This window comes from Chenopodium quinoa, unplaced genomic scaffold (assembly GCF_001683475.1).
Source record: "Chenopodium quinoa cultivar QQ74 unplaced genomic scaffold, ASM168347v1, whole genome shotgun sequence".
Lineage (NCBI taxonomy): Eukaryota > Viridiplantae > Streptophyta > Magnoliopsida > Caryophyllales > Amaranthaceae > Chenopodium > Chenopodium quinoa.
Genome location: NW_018744128.1, coordinates 1,184,990 through 1,212,988, shown reverse-complemented (window position 1 = coordinate 1,212,988; position 27,999 = coordinate 1,184,990). Strand labels below are relative to the sequence as shown.

The following is a 27,999-nucleotide window of genomic DNA, read 5'->3' as shown; positions in this document are numbered from 1 at the left end:
TCTCGTAAATATCACCATTTACAACGCTAAATTATGTATGATCTAACATGAGAAATAGTATTCGTATAAAAAATTATGGAGGTAATTATGTTATTTAGGATGATATTGGTCAGTAGATTAGACTACAAACCTATTGTATGTGATTTTTAAAGGCTTTCGAATTTAAGTCACTTATGTTGAAGTTAACCCCAAATTATTGTCGACCTGCTTGAAAGGATGTGATTTGATAATATTTTTCATAATACTGGGTGTTTAGTTGAGAAATGTTTGGGACAACACAAAATAAAGGATTGACTAGTCTGAGCCTCTAATGGGGTGTTTGCTTGAGAGGGAGTTGGAAGATGAGTTCGATACCAAAAGGCTAAATTAAAAGGGGGAAAAAATTTAATAGAAAATCAATTTCAAAAAGTAATCGTCAATTTATCATTTTCTAGCAACAATATAATCATGTAGATGAACTTTAATTTAATCTCAAGTTTTAAATTTCATCCTCCAAGACTCTAACCATCCGAAGTAGTTGACTACGCCCTTAGAATTTGTACTTGAAGCTCTTATATTTCATTCTTTGATATTGTAACATGACCACAAATTACATAAAATACAATTTAAACCTTACAAAATTATAACTGTAATTATTCTAATGCGTAAAGTATAGGCCAAGATTCTTTTTAAAAGAAAAAAATAAAAATAAAGGTGAATAAGTATAAATGTATAAATTTATCCAATATCATGCCTTATTGGTGATTTCTGTTTTTCCTATTGCGGTGTAGTATTAAACTAACGATGTCAAACATAAAACTAAAACATATTGGCCTAATTATCGAATTGATGGAGCATACTATGATTTTTATTTTTTTTATTTAATGAAGGCTAGAAAAAGAGAAAACATTAGAAGACCCTCCTCCGAAAAAAGCTCCTATTACATGTAGCACACTAATAAATAATTAGGTTTTTAAAGCTCATGTAAATGAATGAACGTCATATGTATTATAAGCTTATAGTATTCATAATACTCCATATTAAGTTAGGATTAAAGACAACACTCTTTTTTTTTTTTTTTTTTTTTTTTTTTTTTTGTCAAGATACAACACCCCACATCTTTAATGGAACAATTTAGAGCATTTGGTTAAAAAATAAAAGTCAAAAGTAAATTAAGGAAATTAACTCTCACTTTAGCTATCACTTATTCACGACTTTTAAGGATTTATTTAGAACAAATCAAGTTACAAAATTATACGAGTACTAATGAGAATGCATCATAATGATACTTATGACATTGATGAGAATGCCACCAGCCATTAATATTTTTAGGCCAATTATTATCATCAATGAATAAGGACTTTATTTTAATGCCACATAGCATAACAGAAAACAAACATTCATTACTATATGTATCAATCACAATAATTCCCTCTGAATTATAAATTTGGATTTGAATCAGCTATTCACATCTCTAATTTGCGAGTTAATCCGTTAGTTAAATTGTCATAGGCCTCATTAGGAATGGCAACGGGTCGACTTTGAATTGTCGGATCTGGACTAGGTCTATAATCCGAATCCAGGTTCAAAACGGGTCCAATATATTTTGCCTAATTTTTTGCAATAAATGTAATATTTGGGTCAAAAAATGCATTTTAAACTTCCGTTAAGGTTATTAATTTTCACCTAAATTGAAGCAAACCAAAACCAACTTAATTACATCCTGTTCTACCTTTGAACATATTACTCGTAATTGATATAATTTCATATGGTATTTGTGGGCTATGAAATTGAATTAATATGGGAAAACTTGGAAAAGAAAACGTGTCAAATATAACATTTGTTGACAAATATGACAATACATCAGGCACTATTGTTGCCGAATGTTGATCTCCCAAAGTAGGGATAGATTCTGTAAATTCAGCAAAATCAATCAAAAGAAGCACACGGCAGAAAAAGCCAATCTTCAGGTAAGAAACACTGTAAGAACAGATTATAAAAACTAAAAATAAAAAAATAAAAAAAAATTAAAATCCTAAAACTCTGTTCAACGGACCTATACACGTGTGTAAAAAATGACATAGAAAACCAACATAACGGGAACACAAAGAACCTGCTTATTCCCGCCAGTATTTCCAGTATAAAAGTAGCATACAGTACAATGCAATCGGTAATGCCGAATTCAATCCCCCAACTGCATTGTACTGCATGCTACCGAAATGTTAAACCTTTTCCTACTACCATGTTTTGTCACTGAAATGATCGAAGCTCCAACGATTCACGAATCAAATAGCAAGGCCAACACCGAGGAGCTATTATGGAAAACTAACCTAGAAGACCCACCCCCTCCCCCAACACTCTTTTTGTTTTTGTTTTTTCTTTCCCTTTTTACCTTCTCTGTTTATAAATTCTACTAGTTTGACAGATGCCTAGAGATATGCTCATCACTCTCATGACATTGAATTGTCTAATTACAATCACCCATGTCAGGTGGAAGCTTACTTGCAATTGCAACACAAAACAGATCATTCTACCGACAAGGCCTCAACAACAAGAAAGAAAGTTAAACACTCGAGCTTGCATCAAGGCTAAATATTAAAATCTTCATCAAACACCATTTCCTGCATCATAATTAAGAGAATTGTAAGATAAAATAGGAACTGAAGGTAGATCAATCTAGTCTATTATTAATCTGAAGGGTATGCAGTAATAGACCTTATCACACACTGGGCAAGTTTCACTTCTTTCCATCCATTCTAGAATGCAGCAAAGATGAAAATGATGCTCGCATTTAGTAAGCATCTTTGGATTCTCTTCTGTGTACTCTGCAAACAAAACCAGCAACAGGAATGTTGGTGACATTTAAATAAAACCTGATTCATTAACAAGATCAGAGATAACACAAGCTTAAAACGCTACATATAGAAAGAAATGAAAGTCAACACTCAACAAAAAGGCTGATATCATCATCTGTTGACTTTAAATTTTTAATACTCCCAACATTCTACGTATAATGAGCTTCACACTCCATTATGAAATGTCCCCCAACTGATTTCACACTTCCCTTCAGTATTACAGACTTACAGTAGTTTAGATATTACATTTCCCTCCCCCTCCCTCTTTCTTTCAACCTTTAGTTCTTTACGTACAATTACTCTTAACTCAGCTTCCAGCCCATATATAAAATCCATTACAAGAAAGGAAGTAAAAATGAAAGAGCTACATGCAGTTGTTACCTTCGAGGCATATAGGACAATCTTCTTCTTCTATGATTGTAAGATTCTGTTCGATCGGCTTCTTAAGATCATCTTCAGAATCCTCAGATAAGGTAAGTTCCACGACAGATTTTGTTTTCTCGTCTATTTCTCTCTTCTCTTGATTTTCTGAAGAATCAGCATTGTTCTGTCCTTCCTCAGAACCAGAATTTGCTATTTCACTTGTTGTGTCAGTCTTGGTAAGATGATTCTCTCTACCATGTGGGGTTCGAGGACGTCCTAAATCAACATCATAAGGAATAGGAGCCGGAGGTGGAGTATATGTATCTGGACTTGATGTGTCTAAATTGGTATCAACCAGCAGTCCTCCTGCCAGTCCGGGAGGTATTCCACGGTTAGCTGACAAGGGTTCACGCTCCTCAGACGTCCTGGGGCACTGAAGAAAGTTGAAATTGTTGAAATAAAATTTCAAAGGTTACTACATTATATTGATATAGGTAAAGATTAAGCAACCTGCACATATTGCTCCAGACGTCAAAATTGCAATAGTATTTGAGCATTTTAATGACTCCGAAAGAGAAAATCTGACATGACCAAGATAACAAATAGGAATTTTGAACTAGGAATGATGGACTTTAAACCAATATATATTCTTCAGGAACCTCTAAAGTGTAATTTGTAGAGGTGGTGAGAGAGATTGTCTATATTTATATCAGGGTCATCGAGTAATTGTTCCTATTCATATTATAAATACAGAAGTACTAGGCCATGGACTTGACTGTAGCTGGGCTTGTCAAATAATTACATACACTAGCAATAAATTAACACCATAGATAAATATTTTCTTATGAGAACAAGCTAACTTTCTTCTTTCCAAAGCAAAAAAGTATATCACCTAGAGCTACAGAAGGTCACCGTGCTCAAAACATACAACATCATCGATCCAGGTAAAGATAGTAAATATGGCTGGATGGGGGCATATTAGAAGAACTTAAGACAGTTTGGGACTCATCTGAAAGCAAGAATACCCCATGATTTTAGTAACAAATCATAGTTACAAAAGGCTTCCACTGTAATTATCACCCCGTTCATTAACAGCTTTGTAAATTCTATATTCATATTAGCATGCCTCATTGTAGCTTACTTGAGCTCTAGCTGCCTATTCTTCATCAAACCCAAAATATGTTCTCTATCCTAGGACACATATCTTCCACATCACAACACGAGAGTGTTAGTCACCATGAGTATTTTGATATTCTCTTTTCAACAGGATTTGCTTGCAAAAATTTTACCGTATTCAAGAATTTTTCTAAATTATTTGGATTTGTATTTTTTTTCTTAAAAAGAATGTACAAAAAGACAGGACAAGGGCACGACAACTACAGAGACTGCTAATTAGGCCTAAGTCACAGAGTTCACAGTTTAACCACGATAGTGACCAACAAAGCACAAACTTAAAATGTAGCACCTGTTTACCCCCTTCCCCAAATAAATAGAAAAATAACTGCACAAGACGGTGCCCTCTCAATCATCAGCTGGACAGCTGGTGCTAATTCATACATCAGAGGTTCATCTAGTCACCAGTTTGCTGAGTCATCAACTTCTTAACAAACTAATAATTGGATGTTTTATGGAACCTGAACGTGATTCTCCCAGAGTTTCAATAATCTTTTAAAAACTTGTGAGTTCACATGTCACACAATTCCACCCAAAAAGAAATTTGACTCTGAATCTTAAACACAAACTATATTGCATAATGCCAGCAAAATTTTAACCCAGTTACTTGCACAAATTAAAGGAGCTGTTAAAGTGCACTGTGTAGATTTAAAACAAATTAATAAATACAAAATTATGATACAATGAACTAGCTAGTACTAGCAGAATTACTGTCTACAATAAGTACTCCAACAGTCACAAACTATGACATTTCCATCTTATTGAACTACAGCATAGCATATAATACTCTAACCAAAAGATGACAACATTGTTAAAGTTATGCTGATGCATCAGGCTTGAATTGCATTATTAGCTCATTCTGATTTCCTCCCTAGACGATGACAGAACTAGATAGGAGACCTATAATTATGAATTGGAACTGCCAATTTTAATTTATTTTTTTTAAAGAAAAAAAAAAACAATGGTCCAATTCTTTTATAGGGGAGTTGTATTCAGGATGAAATTTCTTACATAATAATAAGTCGGGGTCCTAACTGGTTCAGATCTTCTAGACGAAAAGCAGCAACAGCAACAACCTCCCATTCTCTCACGTATACTTTATTATCCACTTAAAATTATATACACCTGGAGCATCTCTAGTCGTCTCCCTGCACAAAAGAATACATTTCACGCACAAATTTAAATAATGCATTAAGAGAAGAATAACAGCAGCATCCCGGAGCAATTTCCGCCAGAGGCTATATCCAAAGAGGTTAAGATGTATATAATCTTACTCCCACACTACATTGCGTGAGGAAAAGCAGAAGGGGGCAGCACATACACAAATTAAGCATCATCAAGACTCAGCAGCATAAGACATTCATCATAGTATGCACATCCGAAAAGATCAGATCTATAAACCCTACAAATTTTAAAATCCATGATAAAGTGCAGAACAGATGCCAGGATACTTTGACATTTTAAGGCTATGAAGCTACTCAACAATCAAAAAATTTATTTTTTCATTATGTATAAATATATTCTGATTTAACAGAAAATCATTAAAAACATTAATAAAAAAATACAATCCTACGTTATACCTCATCCACATTCCTTCATACTAGCACTATAAATCTTCATTAATCCTTTTATTATATGAGGATTTGACTCTTTTTTTTTTTTGGCTAAAATGTAATGTATAGTCTATTATGCCTGCTGTCTAAGTCTCTAAGAATTAATTAGCTACAACATGTAGCTGAAGAGTTGCTTGACAACTTGACAAGATAATGCTAATGTCACGTGAACAAAAACGATTCCATAAAGAGAAATGATTCCGCTGGAAGAATCTCATATTAAATGTCGGTGGTTTCAATGGTTCCCCTCCATATTCTATCTGAAAATTAGAGGAAGAATAATTTGAGGAATCTGAAACCCATAATCATGTTGATCATTGTAGGACCAACCAGAACTTATCGTGTTTTTGAAAGCCCACCTATAGATTTATGAATCAAGGCTATGCGCTGCTAAGAGCTCCATTACCAAAGTGATTTACACAATGACATACTGGTATGCCATGTACAGTGCTAAGTGTAAGAGCCAATGAGCCAGAGGAGAACCAATACACAGTCAAAAGATCACACTAGCTCCTAGGAGCACCCCATCATGGAGATGAGGCATGTCATTACCCGTCAAACATGCAAATATTCCTTGAGCAAGCAATAACTTCCATTTCACAAGTATTTTCTCAAATTAATACTTCTTAGCGATCGACATTACTACTAACTTGTTTGACAATTATCCATTTAATAGATCAGGACACAAGTTCACTTTTATCAAAAACACGGTCAACTTTAATCATCTTTTCTACTTTCACTTTCTTATTATATCTCTTAAGTATTTTTAAATTTTTATTTTTTTGAAAGGAACCCTGGGTACTATATAATGCTAAACTTATTCACATAGAACTCAAAAACTAACTAGACCATCAAAGTCAAACATTGATTTTGAAACAGTTATTAACTTATTTACTTCGTTCCTTCATTTCACCTAAGTAAAGTACCCATATTTGATACTTATTAGTTTAACAATACTCAATACTAAAACATGGATTTGCCTCATAGACGCTCCATTTAAGAGTAAAGCCATGCAAACTTTTCAGGAAATGGCCTTCGCTGACACTTGGACACATACTCGTGTCCAACACTTCTAACCAAGAGTGAGTAATGTAACTAGTGCCAATGCTGTCACCGCTTAATTCTTTTCTTTGCGGTATCCAAGTCGTTTTAATAGTTTACAAGTTACAAACAACAACCGAAACAACAACTAATAATTAAATTGACTGTGAGTGTGTCCTCACTCCTCTACCTTAACACATTGCCAGGACAACAAGGGTTTGTCAATCGTCATTGCAAGCCTTTTCCGAAACTAAAAATAACATTTGAATGATAACTTATAAGTTCATGATACAACTACAAATTGATTGTATCATTAAACTTTCGAAGTCTCAAAACCAAACGTGAAAAACTCGTAACAATACTGAAGAATCCCTAAATTATAGTTTCAGTAGACTAATCCAAAGACGCAATAATTTAATCACACAATTGTACCAATTACTCAAACTTTAGCTTATTAATTTCAATCATTGAGCAAGAACAAAGATCATACACAACAAACTGATACATCAGAAAAAACAGAAAATTAAATTAATAACAGCCAAAAAAAAAAAGATTAGACTAGTCAATCATCATCTGAAAAACTCGGACAAATTTAGAAATTTCTTGCTAAAAAACAATCAAGTCAGCAAAACCTTATCTCCTCAAACCAAAATTACATCAAAATCATCAAAATAATTCCGCTAATCAAATCAGATAAACCAAAAACAAAATCAAAACCTAAAAACAAAAGAAAAAACAGGTATAAATCAAACCAAAAATCTGCTACAACCTGCAAATTCAATCAAGAAATACGCAAATAGAAAAAAAAAATAAAGAAATTAAACATAAATATGAAGAAAAGGTAGTAATTAAAAAACCTGATAAATTGAAAAATCGTCGGAGAAGTATAGTAGAGGAGATAGAAAGCGAGTGACAATATCGGCGGTATCGTTAGAGCTGACGCTTTAGCTTTGCTTCCCTCTCTTGTATTTTTGTTATGTTATTGAGAGGAGAGAGAAAGAGAAATTAGAATTTTGTTCAGCGATAAATATAAAATTGCGTCAATATTGGAGGAGTAGATGTGTCAGTTTAGAAACTACGTGGAATTTTTTTATTTTTTTTAAAAAAAAAATTGATTATTTTTGACTTAGCACTTTCAATGGGTTTGGAAATTTGGAATGGACACTTGTATAATTGTATTCGCGCAATTTTGACTATTTCGTATTTTACACTTGAAAATCGTAAAAAGTTAAGAAATCATCAAAATATAAACACTAATTACGCTGATTTACGCGTGTTTTTGTCATGAATTTCTAATTTTATACAATTTTCAAGAGTGTATTTAATGCTTATATATAGCCCTTAGGGCTACATATAACCCTTTTATTTTTCAAATACTCGTATTTAGGTTACTTTGATTTTTATTTTCAACTTTTTGCATTTTACTATGGTAACTAGTCATGTCCAAGGTAGCTTTTTTTAAAAAAAAATTATTGGCAACATATGTAAACAAATTTTTAGGGTCAATTAACATTAATAAGGGGAAAAAAGTACTAAAATATTTTAAATGGATAATTGTTCAAATACTACCCATAAAAGTCAAATTATAAACTTACATAATGAAATACTTAGAGGCATTTAAAGGTTAAAAGGTATGGATACTTTTTAAGGTGTTTGGTTTAATAAATCTATTGTGCACCTAACTCATCTAGAATAATCGACCAAAGAGAAGGTTTTGTGTGAATCCGTTTCACATGAGTTCGGTTTATAATCATAGTCTCATCCCCTATCCACTATCAGCTCTGTTATTTCCTAGCTCCTGTCGGCAGCCGGTGACCTTCTCCCTCCCAGGTGCCGACGACCTTCTGAACGTCGATGGCTTTACATTCTCATCGTTGCTGCTTTTCTTCTCATCTTCACCGTACCATTTCCTTCACTTTCCAGGCTTTTTCTCTCTTCTTTTTTCTGCTATAACTGCTATTTCATGCATTCATTTCCGATTTGTATTGGTTTATATTCTCTGCAGTTTTTTAGGTTTTCAATTTGTTTTGTATGAATTTGCTTCTAACTGCTAATAAGGTTTTTATTATGTAATATCTGACCAATATTATCTAATTTATGATATTTATTATTTAATACCTCACCAATATTATCTAACTAGATGTAAGCCCGTGCGATGCACGGTTTTTTTGTATTTTATTTTGTATATTATTTTGTAATTTCTTATTATCTTTTATATTAGAAGTAGAATATTTAAAAAAATAATTAAAAAAATTAATTTTTTTTTAATAAAATTAAAAAAAAATCTTTTGATCGATCTAAATGATTTTATTTAACCACCCGACGAATGAGATAATATTTTCATAGTTTATTTCAATTTAACAAATTCAAGTTTTGCATACTTGACTAATGAATAAGAATAATTTTTTTAAAAAAACAAACTTATGTTGATTTTTTTTGTTTCGTATGCTCAACAAAAATATTATTCCAAATCTTTACATAAACTCGTTTTTCCTAATAAATATTTTAATAAGAACGTTAAAAAATACACATAAGCAAAATGTAAAAAAAAAAATTTATTAGATACACATAAATATATGTAAGAATATTATTAAAACCTAATAATAAATATCGATATAATTGTTGCGGAATAGATCTAAAAATTGTAAATGTATAAAATCAAATCTATGCATTGGAATTTTTTTCATCATTAATTATTGAATCATTATTTTGTTGTCGATATCACAACGCGATATTGCTTATTATTTGGAACGACTGAAAAGTTTCTAATATAGTAAACATTTCATAGTCTTCATTCAAGTTTGGACGAAAATGTTCAACACAATTGGCTTTAAATTGAGGCATGAACTTGTGTAATCATCCTGAAATTAAAAATAAGAAATTAAATTAATTTAATAAGTTGATTATGCAATCCAAATCACAATATTTGTTTTTAAAAATACCTCTTCGTCCAATATTACCATATCCAGACTTATTAAGCTATTTTGTTTGCGGAAATTTAGTACATCAAACAGGTGAAAAACTCGTACTTTGAATTTTTAATCATTTTTGCTCGAATTTAAATCTCTGATCTGCATGTAAAACGAAATTCATCAAACAAAACATAAACATATGAAATTAAGCTAAAAAGTACCCTACCATTGATGACCTAAAACTGACACAAAATTACTAATACAAAATTTTCTAGATATGAATTTTGTATAAATATGAAATTTTGTTGGTGTCGTATAATGTGTCAATTTATAATTTCTTATCATAAACACTATCAAAATTTATCTTGATATGTCGTATATTGTATAAATATGAATTTTGTATAAATATGAATTATGGTTAATGAACAATTTTAATTTCTTATCATAAACACTATCAAAATTTATCTTATAATGATACTTTATCATATAAATATAATTTTTTTCAGAGGTATTATTTAGTATTTGTGATATAGTGTCACAAGCTAGATAATTTTCCCTTAAATTTTTATTTGACCGGAAGTGATTAGTATTAAAGTGGAATTATCATACTTATTATACTTTAATGGTAAAAAAAATAAAAAATAAAAATAAAAAATCATTTATAAGATAATTTTGATTCGGTTGCATTATTAAAGTGGAGATAAATAAAGATAATGATAAATAAAATTTGTGGTTTTTAATATACATGACATTAAGTTTTTCATCCACGTGCCATCAAAATTTTAAATACCATATCTTATTCGCTACTTTTACCTACGTGGCGATACAATTTTTTTTATTCAAAATTAAAATACAAATCTAATTTATCATTGGACGAAATAATACCTTTTATTACGAGGCGCGTCAAATGCTCCCGAAAAATGCCTACTTTATTTATATATATTAGATTTCTAACACATATTATCTAATTTATGATACTTATTACAGAGTATATAATATCTGACCAATATTATCTAACTTTTGATACTTATTATCTAATACCTAACCAATATTATCTGACACTAATTATCTAATTTCTGACACTTATTATCTAATATCTAACCATTATTATGGAATTTCTAACAAATAATTTTTTTTTTATATGATTGGACTCACATGAGTCCGTTCTATACCATACTTTTCCAAGTTTCAAAAGTATAGGGGTGGTTTAGCATTCAAATTTTTTTTATATTAAATGTTCAAAATTTGCAATTGTTCAAATTTTTTTTACTAAATTTTCAAAAGTATACGTGTGGTACATTACAATTGTTCAAATATTTTTACTAAATTTTCAAAATTTGCGATGTTTGAATTTTGTACTCAAATTTTTTTTACTAAATGTTCAAAAGTATAGGCGTGGTACAATGCGATTGCTCGGATATTTTTACTAAATATTCAAAACTTGCAATGTTCGAATTTTTTTACTAAATGTTCAAAATTTGCAATTGTTAAGATCTTTTTACTAAATGTTCAAATAGAAGAATTTGCGAGAGATTCCATTCTAAAATTGAACCAAACACATGGTATGGTATTAGTTCCAACCCAATATCACTTTAACTTAATTCTTGATTCCAAACTCATACCACTCTGCGAACCAAACGCCTCAAAGGTATGAAATATCGATATGGGGAATAAAGATAAACAAACATTTCTAAGATATAATTATCTTTACACTATTTTGAAAAATTGTCAAAAATAATACAAACTTTGAGCGATACGCTAAAAAAAAGTCAAACTTTTGATTATTTCTAAATAATACAAACTTTGGGAGGTTTTCGGTTTAAACAAGATATTTAACCTGTAACCTTAATGACCGGTCAATTTATTTAAATTTTTTTTTAATAACTTCGTTTAATAGTTTAACTATGTTTAACAATTCCGGCGCCGGCCGGCCGCTTCTGAACACATCGTCTCCGATCCCGACGCTGACCCCTCCCCCCTCATCAGGCGTACACATTTCCTACTTCCCCTTAACCAACAATTCGACCCTCTCCCCGAAATCTTTCTCCTTCCCCACGAAACCCCTCAAAAATATCCCCCCACCACCGAAAAACTCTCACCGGACCTTCCCCACCATCTCTAGGGTTCCGATTACAGTTTTCAAAGGTGTGGGAGATGGGTTTTAGGGGGTTTTGTGGGCAGAAGAATGGTAGTTTCGTGGAGAGTTAGTGGTTAGGGGGAAGAGGGAAGGGGGGGCGTCCCACGACAGAGGAGAAAGGGTCGGCGCCGACGTCGGGGGAAAGTGGATCTAGGCATGACCGGTGCCGGAGGGCAGGGGAAGGTTGGCAGCGTGGCTGGGTTGGGTGTGAATGGTTTTTTTTAAAAAATAATATTATTATTTATAATAATCTTTTAAAAATAAAAAAACATAAAATAAATAAATTAAAAATCAGATTTAAAGTGCTAAACCAATAAAATTTTGACATGTGTCCCATATAACTTCTAATCAAGTCACTAACCTATTACAACTTGTTTTAGGCGGAAACCTCTCAAAGTATGTATTATTTAGAAATAATCAATAGTTTAACTTGTTTTTAGCGGATTGTTGAAAGTTTGTATTATTTTTGACAAATTTTCCATAAGTGTTTTCTCATACGGAGTACCTTTTAAAAGGTAGGATACACTTTTTAGTACTCGTATTTTATGAAGAAATGGAGCAAGTATTTAAAAACGGAGGGAGTACCTTTTAAAAGGTAGGATACACTTTTTAGTATTTTATAAGTATATCATCTAATAATGTAGTATACGAACTATTTATAGACTTATAGTGCGAGTTGATATTTTGTAGGTTTGGTAGTTGACTAGTAATGTTTTCATTTTTCCGGTAGAGATTTGTGAGAAAAACGAAATGACAATGAGCTAAAATTCGAACTTTGAAGAACACAATTTCGGATTGGGTAACTGGGATACATTTTCTTTTTCTTTTTTTGAAGAAGGATACCTTTTTAAACAAGGTGGATGTAACAGACTAACAAATAGATACGGAGTAGTGTATATTCCCTTAGGGCCTGTTCATATTTACTGAACTGAGCTGAACTGAACTGAACTGAATTGAACTGAATTGAACTGAATTTGAACTGAACTGAACTTATTGGAGCTGAACTGAAAAATTAAAATGCATAAAACTGAACTGAGCTGAATAGAGCTGAACTGAACTGAACTGAATTGAACTGATTGGAGCTGAACTAAACTGAACTGAACTAAACTGAAAATAAGTAAATATGAACAGACCCTTAGTCCCTCTGCTATTTTTATAAATAAAACGTTTTTCTATGCTCGTATATCATGTAAATGTTTAACCAATAATATATTTAATCATCAATACGTAAAATTATAATAATTAAATATTAATTTATTTATTTTAATAAGTAAATAATACAAGACTATTTTTCTTATGCATAAATCACTAACAATATCAAAAATAGATTAGGTATATAGTGCAAAAAATTCAATACATTTCACTTTAAAAATACGGAAGGAGTGATACTCTAAAATGATTTTAGATACAACAATCTAATCTAAGGGCCTATTCTCTTACATTGAAATTCAGTTCAGTTCAGTTCAATTCAGCTCAGTTCAGCTCAGCTCCTAATTTCCTTCTCTTATAAAATATTCATTTCAGTTCAGTTCAGTTTAGTTCAGCTCAGTTCAGTTCAATTCAGCTAAGTTCACTCAATGAGAACAAGCCCTAAGTATGTCATATCTATAAGAAATAACTTATACTTCATACAAAATCATATAATTAGCCAAGTTAACATATATTAACATGAATAAAATATTTTATGACGTTCAATAACTACGTAGTATATTATAAATATGTTCTTTGAAAAATATTTTGTATTTCAGACCAAAATATAGTGTGTATTTTTTTTTATTAGTATTTTTTTTGTTATTAAATTCAATAAAACTACACTCTTTAAAGGTAGTAAGCACGGAGTACTTTATAGTGGGATTAGTGGGTTTGAATGTAGTAAGGGTCTGTTTACATTGACTGAACTCAGCTGAACTGAACTGAACTGAACTGAGCTGAGCTGAGCTGAGCTGAATTGAACTAAAGTGAGCTGAACTGAACTGAAATGAAATGAATATTTTATAAGAGAAGGAAATTAGGAGCTGAACTGAACTGAAATGAATATTTTATAAGAGAAGGAAATTAGGAGTTGAACTGAACTGAACTGAAAATAAACGTATGAGAACAGGCCCTAAGTGCCCCTATGATGGGCTTTATTCTAGTTTTTGTTTCTGTTTTTTGAGTTCAGCATGGTACATTAGTATAAGTTTTTTCATGGATAAAGATTTGTGCGAGTTTGAAAAAGAGGTTAATGTTTTGATTACAACCACGTGAACCATACAAAAATTCTCTTCACAGCTACAACAGATCGATAGACTCCTTTGTCGAAGAAGATTGTAAATCATAACGATATGGAATATGATATGAAAATATACGATTTGCAATAACGATTGTAACTTTGCTAAAAGAATGTTTTTATTAAATCAATGTCATGTATTTATTAGGTTTAAATCTCTTTGTAAATGTCATGTGATTTTTATTTATAAATCATTTTTTAAAATTGCCATTAAAGCTTAAACCATCATCATGCACATTGTATACTGTATTCAATCTGCACTTTAAGCAATTTGGAGAAGTAGAATAATCATGTACAAAAATAAATTAGGGATATTACGGTCATTTCATCTAATTAATGAGGGATAACTTTGTCATTTTATCTACAGAAAATACAAGTTTATAATCTTAAAAAACAAAAATTGTTTATCAAGGGGTGTATATGTCAATTATATCTAACTTTAGGTTAAATGTCATTTTTCTCTCCTCCTTAAACCTTTTGGTATTTTTTGATTTTCTCTCTCCTCCTTCAACCTTCAATTTCAATGGCGGAAATCTGAAACCCAAAGTCCCAAACCTAGAAACCACTTATACCTACCACCTATGTTAGTTCAAAATGTCGTCATGAATGAAAGGCTTTCCCTAAAGGGTTGATATAACCCTAATTTACACTCTAATCTAATAGGTTATCTTTTTGTTTCGCCGCGAAATGGCCATTGTTGTTGAAGAAAGAGGAGGACTATGGGAAGAAGATCAGAGGAAGATGACGGGACAAAGGGGAAGGCTTTTGTGGGTTTGATCGGCGGAAGGTAAACAGGGTGTTGGTAGTTGTGATGGGTTTCGGATGGTGGTGGACTAGATGGTGGCTATGGTGGTGTTGCCGATAGAAGATTTGAGAAAAGGTAGGAGAAAGAAGATGAATAGTAACAAACGGTGAGTAAATACCGTTAACTCCAAAAAACTATTCAACTTGTCATAGTGGCCCACAAACAATAAAAATATATTTTTTTTTAATAAAAAACACAATTTTCAATGCAACTTATTTGCAAAAATTAAACATAATTTGTTCAAGCTTGTAAATTGGGGCTTGATCTTTTATCTACTCCCTCCGTCCCAAATTACTCGCAACGTTTTGACTTTTTACATTATTCACACATCTCACTTTGACCATTTTTTTTCAGCTATTATATAAAAGTCAATATAGTCATGTAAGATATTATTGGCTCTATTTTAATATATAGTTTCTTAATATAAGCTTTCTATAGCTTTGATAAATGTATAATAAAGATATCGACGGTCAAACATATGCATCGGCAAGCGTGTCAAGTTAAAATGTTGCAAGTAAATTGGGACAGAGGGAGTATAAAGTAAGGGTAGTTTGTCATTAAATATTCATAAAGCCTATAGTCTAAGGGTATGTTCATTTCAGCTTAACAGTTCAGTTCAGCTCCTAATATCCTTCTCTAATGAAATATTTACTATTCAGTTCAACTCCAATCAGTTCGATCAGTTCAATTTAGTTCAGCTCAATTCAGTAAATATGAACATGCCCTAACCATCTAGACGTGGCACATCTTTGTTGTAGAGTATAAGTTTATATAAACTCTTTTAGTGTACAATTGGGTCATGAACCTCTATAATACTTTTATAAAGACTAGCCTTGACCAAGAAATTCATTTGGTTTAAAGTTGTTATTAGCGTTAATTAGGAAAAATATGTAAATAAATATTTTTTAGGGGTATAAATGTCCACACGCTAATTTTAAGATTTTTTTTTTAAAAAAAAAAATTATGTAAGCAAATATGTAAATAAATATTATAGGGACATAATCGTTTCAACACTATTCATAAAGTGTGGTTATCTTTTAAAAGGGGTAAATACGTAGATAAACATTTTTAGAGGCATAATAGTCTCAACACTATTAATAAGAGTTTACTTATACTTTTAAAATGAGATAGGAATACTTCGTATCTTTAACTGAATAATACTTCGTACTTTATATGATTTTAATTCAGATTTAAAATATACTCGTAATTTATACTTTCACAAAAACTCATAAATATCCTTTTGAACCCTTAAATTTGAAGGTTTTTTTTATTTTTTTTATTTTATGTGACTATTAGTGCCCTACAACAAATTTTCAAACTAAAATACTCATCATTATCCAACAACTCGATATTTTAAATTTCATAGTATGTAACTATTTAATATTTAATATTTCTATCACATAGGGGAATTAAAGTTATTGTTCATACTATGTATAAGTTGTCCCATGTTACAATCTAGTTTCCGTTTGTTTTTGTTCTCATTTATAATCTTGACGCTTACAGTTAGAGAAATATTCTAAATTCTTATCAAAATATTAGAAAAAACATAGCGATATATGGATTTTTGTTCTATATGATCAGAGATGCATTAATTCATAAGCATGTACACTCAATATAGTCAAAACAAAAAGAACAATGGAAAATGGTGGGAATATAAGTGTTAATCCTATCATTAATTGTTTTTAATACGAATTCTTCTTCGAACTTGTAAACTCTCCTCCTATTTCTTTTACACAAATGTTTAAAAAAGGCGGATGATCATTAAATTAATGAATGGCGGAAGTTGGGCAAGTTAATAACTGCCAAAATTTGAATCATGCACGTGCCAATTGATTATTGCCAAAATAAAGAAAGCACTTTCTCTCTCTTCCTCATTCATTTACCAGTTGCTTTCTCTCTCCTCGTTTTTTCTCTCAACTACGATTTCTCTCTCCATAACTGGCGATTTTGAGCTTTTTCTCTCTCCTCAATCGGCGACTTTCAAGCTTTTCTCTCTTCTCAGTTCACTTGTGAAGTTGTTATTTGCTATATTCAGGTTCGTTTACTTGTTTATTTTGCGATTTTTGTTAGTTTTAAGTTGTTTTGAATCTTCGATTTTTAGGTTTTTTTATTTTGTTTTTGTTTTCGATTTTTTGTAGTGTTTTATTCTTCAATGGTTAAGAAGAAGATTACAAAGAAGTAAGAAGTCTTCAGATGTTCAAGAAGGTGTGTTTACTTAAATTTTTCATCACTTTTTCAAAATTTTCAATTGAATTTTCGCTAATATATGTTTAATTAGTAATGCATGTTATTTTTGTGGATTTATTAGATTTTTCATGCAGATTATGAATATTGAATTTGAATTTTGAAGTTAAAATGTTTATTATTGCTTTATTTTTTTGTTCATTGTTTATAAGTTGTTAAAAATTGAATTTGTTATGTGTGTTGTTGTGTTTGTGCATTTGTGTTTGATTAACATGCATATGTGCATTGTGTTTGTGCATCTGTGTTTGAATAACATGCATATGTGCATTGCTCAATGTGTTTGAGTAATAGACATATGTGTCATTTATATGCTTTGACAATGTTCACTTTATGATGTTAAAAGGGTGACTTTATGCTGTTAAAAGAGTCACTGTATGTTGTTACATGAGTAACTTTTTTCAGTTAAAAGGGTCACTTTTTGCATATAAAAGGTCACTTTATGCTGTTAAAAGGGTACTTTATGTTGTTAAAGGGGTCACTTTGTGATGTTAAAAGGGTCACTTTGTGCTGTTAAAAGGGTCACTTTATGCATTTAAAAGGGTCATTTATGCACATTATTCTAAATTTTTCCATGAGTAATTTCTTTGTAATTTTTGTTATTTCACTGTAATAATTAAATATAGGTGGTTATCGTTATAAAATGCCTACAAAAGGAAAAGGAAAGCCTAAAGAGCCTGCTAAGGCTAAACCAGTACCAAAAAAGACCCAGATAGCTCCTGAGAAGAGCAAAGCAGTACCTAAAAAGGCTGTGAAAATTCCTAAGAAGGGCTTAATTATTTCTAAGATTGACAAACCAGAGTCTGAGAAGGCCAAAATAGTTCCTAAGAAGGCCAAAATTGTACGTAAGAAAGCTAATACAGTGGAAGATTCTGATTATGAAATGCTTTCTGATTCTGATTCTGAATCTTTTGTGTAAGTATACATAGTTTTTTTTTTTTTACATTTTTTAATTATATTTTGTTTTAATTTTATATTGTTTCAGTTACATTTTCTTTTATTTATAGAAAGGGTAACTTTTAAACAAGAAAAATGTAGACTTTATTTTTAGAAAGGGTAACTTTAGCTATGAAAAGGGTCACTTTTATTTAGAAAAAGGATCACTTCTATTCATGAAAAGAATTACTTTTATGTAAATGATTTATTATGTGAAAAGGGTCATTTTTTCAGTAAATTAAAGGTTCACTTTTTTCTGTTAAAAGGGCTTAATTAAATGATCGAAGTTTTTAATTTGTTCGTTTTTTTCACCTTTTTTCTTCTCAATTGATGATCGATTTCTACAATTTTTGCGTTTTCTCACTTTCTCTCTCCTCAGTTCATGATCAAGGGTTGCGTTTTCTCACTTTCTCTCTCCTCCATTGTTGTTCTGCGTTTTTTTTGATTTTGAGGTATTAAATTTCGCGATTTTGCTTTTTTTTTTTAAAAAAAAAAACCTAGTAAATGAGTGGCACGTGCAAAAAGTCCGATGTACAGTAAAAATACTGTACACCGGGTGCATGCAAAATGGATTGTTTCTTTTACATAAAGTTTTTACGTAACCACTTCAATTACATTGACATGAAGTTTATATTGGCCTTATTACCACCACTAGTCCACTACCCAAGCTATTACTTAATAGTGGCTTGACTGGCCTGTGGCCTCCATTACAGTGTACAAGCCTGTGACCAAATCACTGAATAAGTTGCTTCTAGAGGTTCAAAGCTTGGCTGTTTCGCGCGTTGAGTAACGCTGATTGGACCGGATTGAATGGCGAATATGGTGGCTACGATAGAAGGCAGGTAGACCTTTAGGGGTGTTTACTGTTAAAGAGGACAAGGAATGAAGGGATGTTAATAAAAACTCGATGGGTATAAGCATCATTGTTATGCTAGAACTCTTTCTTCTCAATTAGTTTAGTTCATGATTTTGAAAAAATCCTTACCTATACACTAAGTATTACTTGATAAGAACAAGTCTTACATGAATTTGTCTTGCATTAACTAGTCAACGTTGTATTCATACATTAATTTTCTTTAATCTAAGTTAAAGCAAAAGTAACAAGGTCATTATACAAAAAAAAAAAAACACCAACAATCTAAAGATGGAAAAAAAAAGGGATTAGTGTGTTAAAGAACAAATTATCTCTCTCTCCAATTAGTTAAAATTACAAGTAATTAATTAAATCCAATGGCCCCATTTTTTTTCTTGGTTCAATTATTATTGGTCTATGCCGTCTATCATAAAAAGAAGAGCACGGTTCACAATCATAAAAATGAAAAGTAAATAGGAAAAAGAAAACACAAATTATAGCCTGCCTACCAAGTAATTTGGAGTATGTGGAAAAAATAAGTCAAAAAGCATCACTAAAGTAAATTATATACTGCATAATACATGTTATCAACCTGCAAATCTGTAATCTCATGCCCAAATCTAGTCTAGCATTAGCACTTAGAAGACACAGAATCATGATTCTCAAGAACTTGAATATATAACAGAGAGAACTCAGGTTATAAATATTAACTGGGCCTTCTAGCCTACACACCAGATTACAAGGTTAGAATCAAAAGTCGAGAGCGAGTTCTAGACAGCTACGGTAAATGAACTAACTCTCTCCGAAACCATGGTCTTTCAGTTAGATTTAATCTAAAAGTTAGGCTAAGATTTATGTATATATATAATATAATTACATAGAGCATTTTCTAGATCAACACCTGGATATTTTCACTCCCTACTTCTGTTACTGCTCCTCAGTTTCTTGGCTGCACGAATGAAGTCTGCAATCACTTGTACTTCATCAACTTGCTGTAATGTCAAAATAAATCAATGATTAGTAACTGTGATAGTCTGTCTACTGAACAGCAGCTATAGCATTATACTAAACAGGATGAGAATCCCTAAATCAACATAAAAAAATAAAAAATAATAATAAAAAAAAAAGAACGAGGAATTGAGTGAAAAACCTGTGAAGCAAAGTGGCGCTGCACTATATTAACCATCTGCTCCTTCGAGCTAGAATTCATGCTCCCCTGGAGGATTTGGTAATCAAAATCAAGAATATTAGGCAATATTGTGGATTGTCTGAGTATTTAAAAAGATTGATGAATTGTTTAGGGGGTATTTCGTATATGAAACTAACCAGGTGAAACCGGCTCAAATATCTCCACAGTGAATCACTTCCAAGCTTTGCAAAGTCCAGCCTCTGGCAAATTCAAGAACAGGAAAGCAGGCATTAGGACCACATACTTCATTACACTTTGTATTAATAAAAGGAACAATACCCTAATTATGTCGTTAAACCTTAATTTTGATATTCTTTGTGGCAAAATTTCAGGACCACATATAATCATGTAATTTGATTTATAACAATAACAACATTATTTCCAAAGATCTGCATGACAGGTTTTTTCCATTGAACATTTGAACATAGAATTAATGTAGGGCCCAAAATATCTTAAGTTAACTCGCAATTAGAAATAATACAACCCGCAAAATGAGGATTGTGCAAAAAAAAACAACAAAAAAAAACGATGAAACAGGATGAGGCATATAAAATAAGCTTTTGTTCCCCATCTTATGAATCCAATTATTCCTACAGTGGAATTAGTTACAACCACTTAGCAAAGTAGTGATATACCTACTTGTCCACAGGTAAACACTTTCAACTCCCTCTTCCAGACACAAAAGTATGAATAATAGAATGAAATCCAATTGAAAGAGCTATCTCGACAGCAGTCAAAAAAAAGAAAGATGTGGACAAGAATTAAATATACCAAAGAGCGGGATCATAAAAATTTATGTTAATAGCTCAATTACCCCTAAAAATACAATACAAGGTCATTATGTTATTTATGAAAAATTTGCACTTTATACCCAGAAAACACATATAAGATTTACGAAATCTTATCAGAAATAGAGCAATTACTGTGACCAACATATCAGAGGGGTGTTTTTGGGGTCATAAAAGACAAATAGGGGTGTTACTAGGTATCGACAAGGACCCTTTTATGTTATTGGAGTGTGATGAAAAGAAAATATACTTGTGAGTTTCTATATCCCCAACATGATTTTATTAAGATGAATTAATAGAGGACTCATATAGTCATATGCACCCTATTTCCTTATATCAACCGAATTCTTTGCTCTATTGCTATTTGCTAATATGTGCTATGCTAATATACAATGCCCACAAAGTTCGCTAAGCATCTTACACAGTTAGAGGTATGAATGTTGGAGTGGAGTTCCTTCAAGCAATTCCGGTGGTTTGACTTAGCGGAAGCTGTCGGACCCCATGGTCTAGTATGTCGCACTCTTGGTTTGCTCACTTTGTGGAACTCCATACTAGCTGCAGCGTATTACCAGCAATCAAAAAGTAGAACAAAAGCACTTTAATGCTCATGTATACATTTAAGGAGGAAAGAAGCTGAACTATTGCTGTAGCTTACCAAAATCATGGTCCTTTTCTCCAAGATCAGAGCTGCTACTTGAGTGATCAAGCTCATCATCTTCTTCATTACCCGTTGGGGGTTCTAGAACACTCAATGCATTCCGTTGCAGCTTCACCTCAATCCCATTCTTCAAGACCTACAACAAATCATGCAATTCTCAATAATCACAAAAAAGAGTAAGCAACAATGTTGCTTTTCCACACCCAGTAAGCAACCAGCAAGCAGAAAGTAAAAAGAAGCTAAACAATTCATTCATATACCATATAATAAATAAAAGCAAAGCTTCAATGAACATTACAAAATGCTACATAGTTGACAAAGAATGACAACACTTTTTGGGTCTTTTCACGCTATTTTTAAAATCTTCTTTTTTAGAAGAATTTGTTCAAACTGTCGGTCCAAATGACATATTAAAGTCTTCCCACTACAAAAATCATGCCATGCCAGAAAATGATTAGCATATTTTTAAAAAATAAATCAATTTTAACAAAAACTATAACAGTAGTAATCATGCTTTACTCGTAAACGACAATCGCCTGAAAGCTTTTCAGCATTATTTTGATCAGAATAACGTTGCAGTATTCGATCATTCTATCCTCACTAAAATCACAGTAGGGAATAAAACACAAAGCCAGCTGATTTCAGGACACCCCGTGCAAAATGCTATTTAATATTCAAGAATCCAACAATACCCTGGAACATTATAAATACGGATATACCCCTATGTATAAATTAGTTCAAAAACATTAAGAAATGCATTTCCTAAAGAAAACAACTAATCACAATTAATACGAATCTTAACAAACACAAAAGAACATTGCACTATTTAGTATTTATAAAAATAACTCGGGTCGGGAATTATCTAAACTCCAGCATAAACTAGCCGGTTATATTGAATTATTTAGTACAAAAGCAATAATAAAATTCAATCATTGAAGAAGACAAACAGTAATAACAAACAATGTATGAATCTTAACCATCACAAAAGTTGAATATACTGTATTATTTAGTATTTAATCAAACTATATCATATACTTAAACAATGTGCATAAAACCAATACTAAATAATAGTATTAGAATTATACAATAAAGTATTATAAGTAAGAAATTTTACCAGCCAATGCCAACCACCAAGACCAACAGCCTTCTTAACAACACCTTGTAAACCAACTAAAACTGATTTAGTTCTATTATTTCCAGTCACAATAACTTTTGTGTGCCTTGGTAATACTGAAAGCTCTTCATCCCCACTTTCTTCTCTAAATGGTGACATCACCCTTGATGCACATAGCTCTGATTCAATCATTTTCTTCACTTTTTTTTTACCCAAATTTACTTTCTTGTCAACGAATTAATCCAACCCTAAATCACCAATAATCTAACCCTAAATACCCTCTATTTCTAAATTTAGCACTAATTGGATTATGTACCAATTGATCAAACAATCCCAATACACAATTAGATCCTATTTCTCGACGAAATCGAATCGAAGTAATTGATTGTTACCCTAATCACAATCCATAGCCTGATAATCTCCAAAGCTTCAAATTGAACCCCAGATCAATTTTTTTTCTTTTTTTGTCAAATTTACCCCAACTGTACAATAAGTTACCAGTTACCACTTATGGAATGTAAGAAACCCAGATGCTGAAAATTTCTGAGAGTCAATTATAATCCCTGAAAATGTATAACAGATTAAATCAGATTAATATCATTAATCAACGGAGTAAACTACATTATTGAAAAATAATTTAGAAATAAGGTATGATTATGGTCTGACCTGGATTCATAAATGACTGAAGCTCAATCTAACTAATCATTTCCAATGAGAATAAATGAACTTCTTCATCTACCTTCAAAATCTGCATGCACTCAAAAAATAAAAACAGTACGGAGTATTAATAATTAATCATAGCTAACTATAAGAAGAATTCAGAAGAACAAATTCCTTCATTCATAGAAATTTGAATTTAAAACCCATTGATCAGAATTTCCCAGAAAAAGAAAGCACATGAATCAAGAAGATGATTACACTAACCCAAATTCCAATAAATCAAAAGTTTTAAAAAAATGACATTACTTCAAAAAGAAAGGTTTTGAGAAACACCCATTTTTGTCAAATTCAATGCAAACATTTTAAAAAAAAAAAAAATCAAAACCAACCCCAGAAATTCAAAAATCAAATAACACAAAACCCAGAAATTCAAAACCCAAAATTATACCTCATAATGTAGCAATTACAGAGAATAGAACAGAATGCAGGAGGATGAAAAAATTATTGTAACGGATCTATTATTAAGAAGATGAAAAAAAAAATGGAGTTTTTAGAGAGAGAAAATGAGAGCAGACGAGCAGTTACTACATGAAATTTTCTCTCACTAAATCAAAATAAAAAAAAAAAACCCAGTAAAATTAAAATTGAAATAATAATAATGAGTGAGAAGTGAGTGAGAAATAGAGGAGAGAGAAAGAGAAGCACGCACTAAATGCTTACCAACTGCCATGGGAACGACCCTGTAATTATCGTACGGCTATTTGGCTTTATAACCGGCTCCACCTGTTTTTACCGGCTATTACCCGTTCACGCTCTTTTAGTCTTTGCTTTATTTCCCGGCTTCTCGGCTCGGCTCGGCTTGGCTGTGATTTTTATTTTTTTTTTAAATGGAAAAATAAAAAAGAGGATTTGGCGTTTTGTCCACGGTGTCTTTTGCATTGGGTGATATTTTGGTCAATAGTGAGTTGCTTTGTTTCTTTATAGGATCCATTTTTTTAAAAAATGTAAAAATAAGTTTTTTTTTTTTTTCTTTCTTTCTTATATTCCGGATTGAGGAAAGAAGAAGCTAGATTTTGGCTTCGCTTTTTCTATCTTTTGTTAATCCAATTGCTTCCTAGGATAGATATATTTTGTACACAGTCTAGTGTCCACTAGATAAAAGTTGGGACTTTATTTTATTTAATGTTTTGGCGTGGCTTGGTTGGTGACATCATCATTTTAGGTCTTAAGACTTATGCTTAAAACTTTTTTCATTTTTCTTCTAAAATCTCAAGCAAGTCTCAAATTGAGTCTTGAAATTTCAAGACTCAACTTAAGACTTGAGATTGGGACCCACTACTCCCACCTCACTTTTATTTTTATTATCCCTTTTTTTTCCTTACATTTTTCTACATATAATATGTCAAATATTTAAATTTTAGGGCTAAAGTGATAATTTTTTGTAAGTCTTAGTGAGTCTTAACAATAATTTGCTGATATCATTTTCAATGGGGACCACAAAAAATAATGTCACATTCAAGTCTTAAGACTTGGGGCTAAACTTGCTCTAAGTGAGTAAGTGTGGGGCCAACAAATATATATACACACAAAGTACTCCTTTCGTTTTTTTAAAAGACTAGAGATGAAATTTCGCGGAGTTTTACGAGGCTTGATTAAAAAATCGTACTCTGTAAGATGTTAGTAGGATAAATAACGTTATTAGGGGTCGTTTGGTTGGGGTTAATCATCAAAGGGAATGGGAATCAACTACCCTCATTCCCTTTGTTGTTGTTTGTTATCCTATTTTTTTCATTCCCTTTATCCTCTCCATTCCCCCAAACCCCTCTAAGTTGATTCCCCACCCCCTAGGTATTTCCATTCCATTCCTGAGCCACCACCTCACCACCATAGCACCACCCTCTTGCCTATCCTCACCATCAGAAAATCACCCACCGCTGCACTGCTCCTCCCCTGACAACCGTCCGCCGCACCGCTCCTCCTCTAAAATTCGTTGCACCACCTTCGCCACCCTTCCCCTTGCCCCGCAAATCTGCCTCCTTCTTCATTAAACTTCCCACAGCCCCTTGAAAAACCCTAAAAACACTTCTCCCTCCCCTTAAAACCGTCAGCCGCTTCTCCTACCACCCTCCAAGCCCTAGGCAAGGAGGGGGAGGGCTAGCCGATGGGTTTTACGGGAAGTGAGACTAGTTTCTAGGGTTTTCCTTGCCTAAGGGAGGTTTTTCGAGGGAGGGATGAGCCGTGTTTGGGGCCAGCGAGGGGTGGGGGAGGGCCGGCGAAGGGCAACGAGGGGTTTGGTGGCCGGGAAAGATGGAAAATTTTAATGAAATGTGTGGTTGTGTGGTGGTTGTGGTGGTGGTGGGATTGTTTCCCTTAGTTTTAAAAACAAACAACAAAGCAAAACTAAGGTATTTTCATTCTATTTTATTCCATTCTCTTTGTTCATTCCATTCCGGTTACCTTGTGTGAACCAAACGACCCCTTATTTTATTAAAAAAAAGTTGTGTGAGAGAAACTGAGGTAGTGAGACCATTGGAGAAATGATAAATCATATAATAAGAAAGAGTTGGAACATAAATGGGTAAAGATATATTATTAAATTGTAAGAAATTTCTAAAAATTGAACTCTAGCTTAAAAAACGGAGGGAGAATTTTATATATATATTTTTTAAATATGTTATACTTTGACCAATATACTCCCTCCGTCCTATAATATATTCCCTTTGTTTTTTCCGTTTTTAAATACTTACTCCGTTACAATTTTTTGCACTATTCAAAGTTGTCGACAAATAATTAACAGATTTGGTAATAACATTTAACCAAATATAAACAGTATAAACGTCAAATTGATGCACTAATTCAAATACATAACGAGTGGATTTTTTAGTTGATTTCACAATTATGCAATCCTCATAATTAAATTTACATTTGATTTTTAGTCTTGACAGTGACATTAAATATTTAAGGCCTCATGATTAATAAGTTCAATTTTTTTTACATGAAGCCGAATAGGAGCTACCAAGTTCAATTTATAACTACTCATTTTCAATTTCTATAAACCCTAATAAGTTCAAATAACTAAATCAAATGATAACATAATTCAAAAATATTGTGTTATTAATTGGTTTACTCGACATGCTTGAGTATATACGCTAGCATTAACATTTTACATTGATTATTTTAGTTACCCAGTAGTTTGACCTACTTATCGATCTATTACAATTTAAATACGTTTCACCAAGTTGTATGCTTGTATTTGATTAATATAATGCGTCGTTTCAAAAAGTAAAATTATTTTGGTAACATGGCCAAACATAAAATCTACCCCGTAATCCTAGGTAAACAAATGCAATAATTCATCAACTCTTAACTACTACTCCCTCTGTCCCTAAACTACATTCTTACTTTTCTCTATTATGTGAGAAATAAATGTTAGAAATAGAATGTAATTTAGAGACGGAAGGAGTAAAAATTTGCAAATTATGGATGACATATTTTTATATTTAAAAAAAAAACATAAAACGAAAAAAAAAAAAAAAGGAAAAAAGTTAATCTTCTAGTAAGCCTACTTAAAAGAAAAAAGTTCTAAATAAGGAAGAAAAATGGGATAGAAGATTAGGAGGAGAGTAATGAATGAGGCGGGTCATAAATAATTGATGTGGGTTTGAAAATGGAGCCCACTTTTTTAATAATATTAAATTAGGGTGATAATTGGGCGCAAGGCGCCAGTGTTAGTGTACGTATGTTCACCTTACCCACGTCCGACAACGTAATCAACGGCCAAGATCTTCTCCCGCCTTTATGTTCCTAGCTACTAGTACGTCGTTATCTCCCTCCCTCTTAAGGGCTTTTTCGTCTTTTCAAAAGTAACTACTATCGGCTCGGCTCGGCTTGTGGCTTTCTAATTTTGAAGGGAGGGAGGGAATCCCAAGAAGGACAAAAGAATGACGTACACGTGTCAGAGGACCAGCTGTCGGATCTTATCCTAGCAAATATACTTACTGTTTCAAATTTTGGGGAGGGAACTACCGAATGCTACTACAAGCTGACAGTTTTAAATTACTAACTCCGTTTTTAAATACTCCCTCCATTCTTAAATTACATTTCTACTTCTAACATTTATTCTTCACATAATAAATAGAGAAGCAAGAATGTAAAAAATTGGAGAAAGTAATAAAATTCTTCATACTCCGTATGAAAGTAGTGGGATGACTGAAATAATAAAAAAGGAAAAGTAGTTGAAAAAATGTGAAATTAATAAAATAATTTGTCTGACTTATGTTGGGTTTGCAAGATCATACGAATGAATTAAATATTGTAAAAGTTTTCAAATAAAAAATGAAATAGGTACTTAAAAACGATCGAAAATGAAAATGGAGTAAATATTTAAAATGAGAGAGTATTACTTATTCCATT

At 31.9% G+C, this 27,999-nt stretch overlaps 2 protein-coding genes across 2 annotated transcripts; both read right to left on the bottom strand.

Moving 5' to 3' along the window:
• Window positions 1-1,804: 1,804 nt before the first annotated feature.
• Window positions 1,805-8,058, bottom strand: LOC110692739 (probable E3 ubiquitin-protein ligase RHB1A). The gene is made up of 5 exons (XM_021869783.1): window positions 7,882-8,058; window positions 5,382-5,518; window positions 3,216-3,630; window positions 2,695-2,804; window positions 1,805-2,600 (listed from the first exon to the last, which is right to left on the bottom strand). Exons 2-5 carry the CDS (start codon window positions 5,451-5,453, stop codon window positions 2,568-2,570), a joined length of 630 nt encoding a protein of 209 aa, XP_021725475.1. The 5' UTR covers window positions 5,454-5,518; window positions 7,882-8,058; the 3' UTR covers window positions 1,805-2,567.
• Window positions 8,059-19,788: 11,730 nt separating this feature from the next.
• On the bottom strand, window positions 19,789-24,249 carry LOC110692737. The gene is made up of 8 exons (XM_021869782.1): window positions 24,035-24,249; window positions 23,593-23,674; window positions 22,927-23,489; window positions 21,810-21,948; window positions 21,576-21,709; window positions 20,504-20,566; window positions 20,328-20,393; window positions 19,789-20,169 (listed from the first exon to the last, which is right to left on the bottom strand). The coding sequence occupies exons 3-8, from the start codon at window positions 23,116-23,118 to the stop codon at window positions 20,089-20,091; spliced, it is 675 nt and encodes a 224-aa protein (XP_021725474.1). The 5' UTR covers window positions 23,119-23,489; window positions 23,593-23,674; window positions 24,035-24,249; the 3' UTR covers window positions 19,789-20,088.
• Window positions 24,250-27,999: the final 3,750 nt, after the last annotated feature.

Coding starts and splice junctions, on each gene's coding strand:
- LOC110692739 (XM_021869783.1), bottom strand. CDS start 5,453: ATGGGAGGTTGTTGCTGTTGCTGCTTTTCGTCTAGAAGATCTGAACCA. Junction 3,631..5,381: donor GGACCCCGACTTATTATTAT/GTAAGAAATTTC, acceptor AACTTTCTTCAG/TGCCCCAGGACGTCTGAGGA. Junction 2,601..2,694: donor CTTGCCCAGTGTGTGATAAG/GTCTATTACTGC, acceptor ATTATGATGCAG/GAAATGGTGTTTGATGAAGA.
- LOC110692737 (XM_021869782.1), bottom strand. CDS start 23,118: ATGATTGAATCAGAGCTATGTGCATCAAGGGTGATGTCACCATTTAGA. Junction 20,567..21,575: donor ACATTCATACCTCTAACTGT/GTAAGATGCTTA, acceptor TGAATTTGCCAG/AGGCTGGACTTTGCAAAGCT. Junction 20,394..20,503: donor ATTTGAGCCGGTTTCACCTG/GTTAGTTTCATA, acceptor CAAATCCTCCAG/GGGAGCATGAATTCTAGCTC.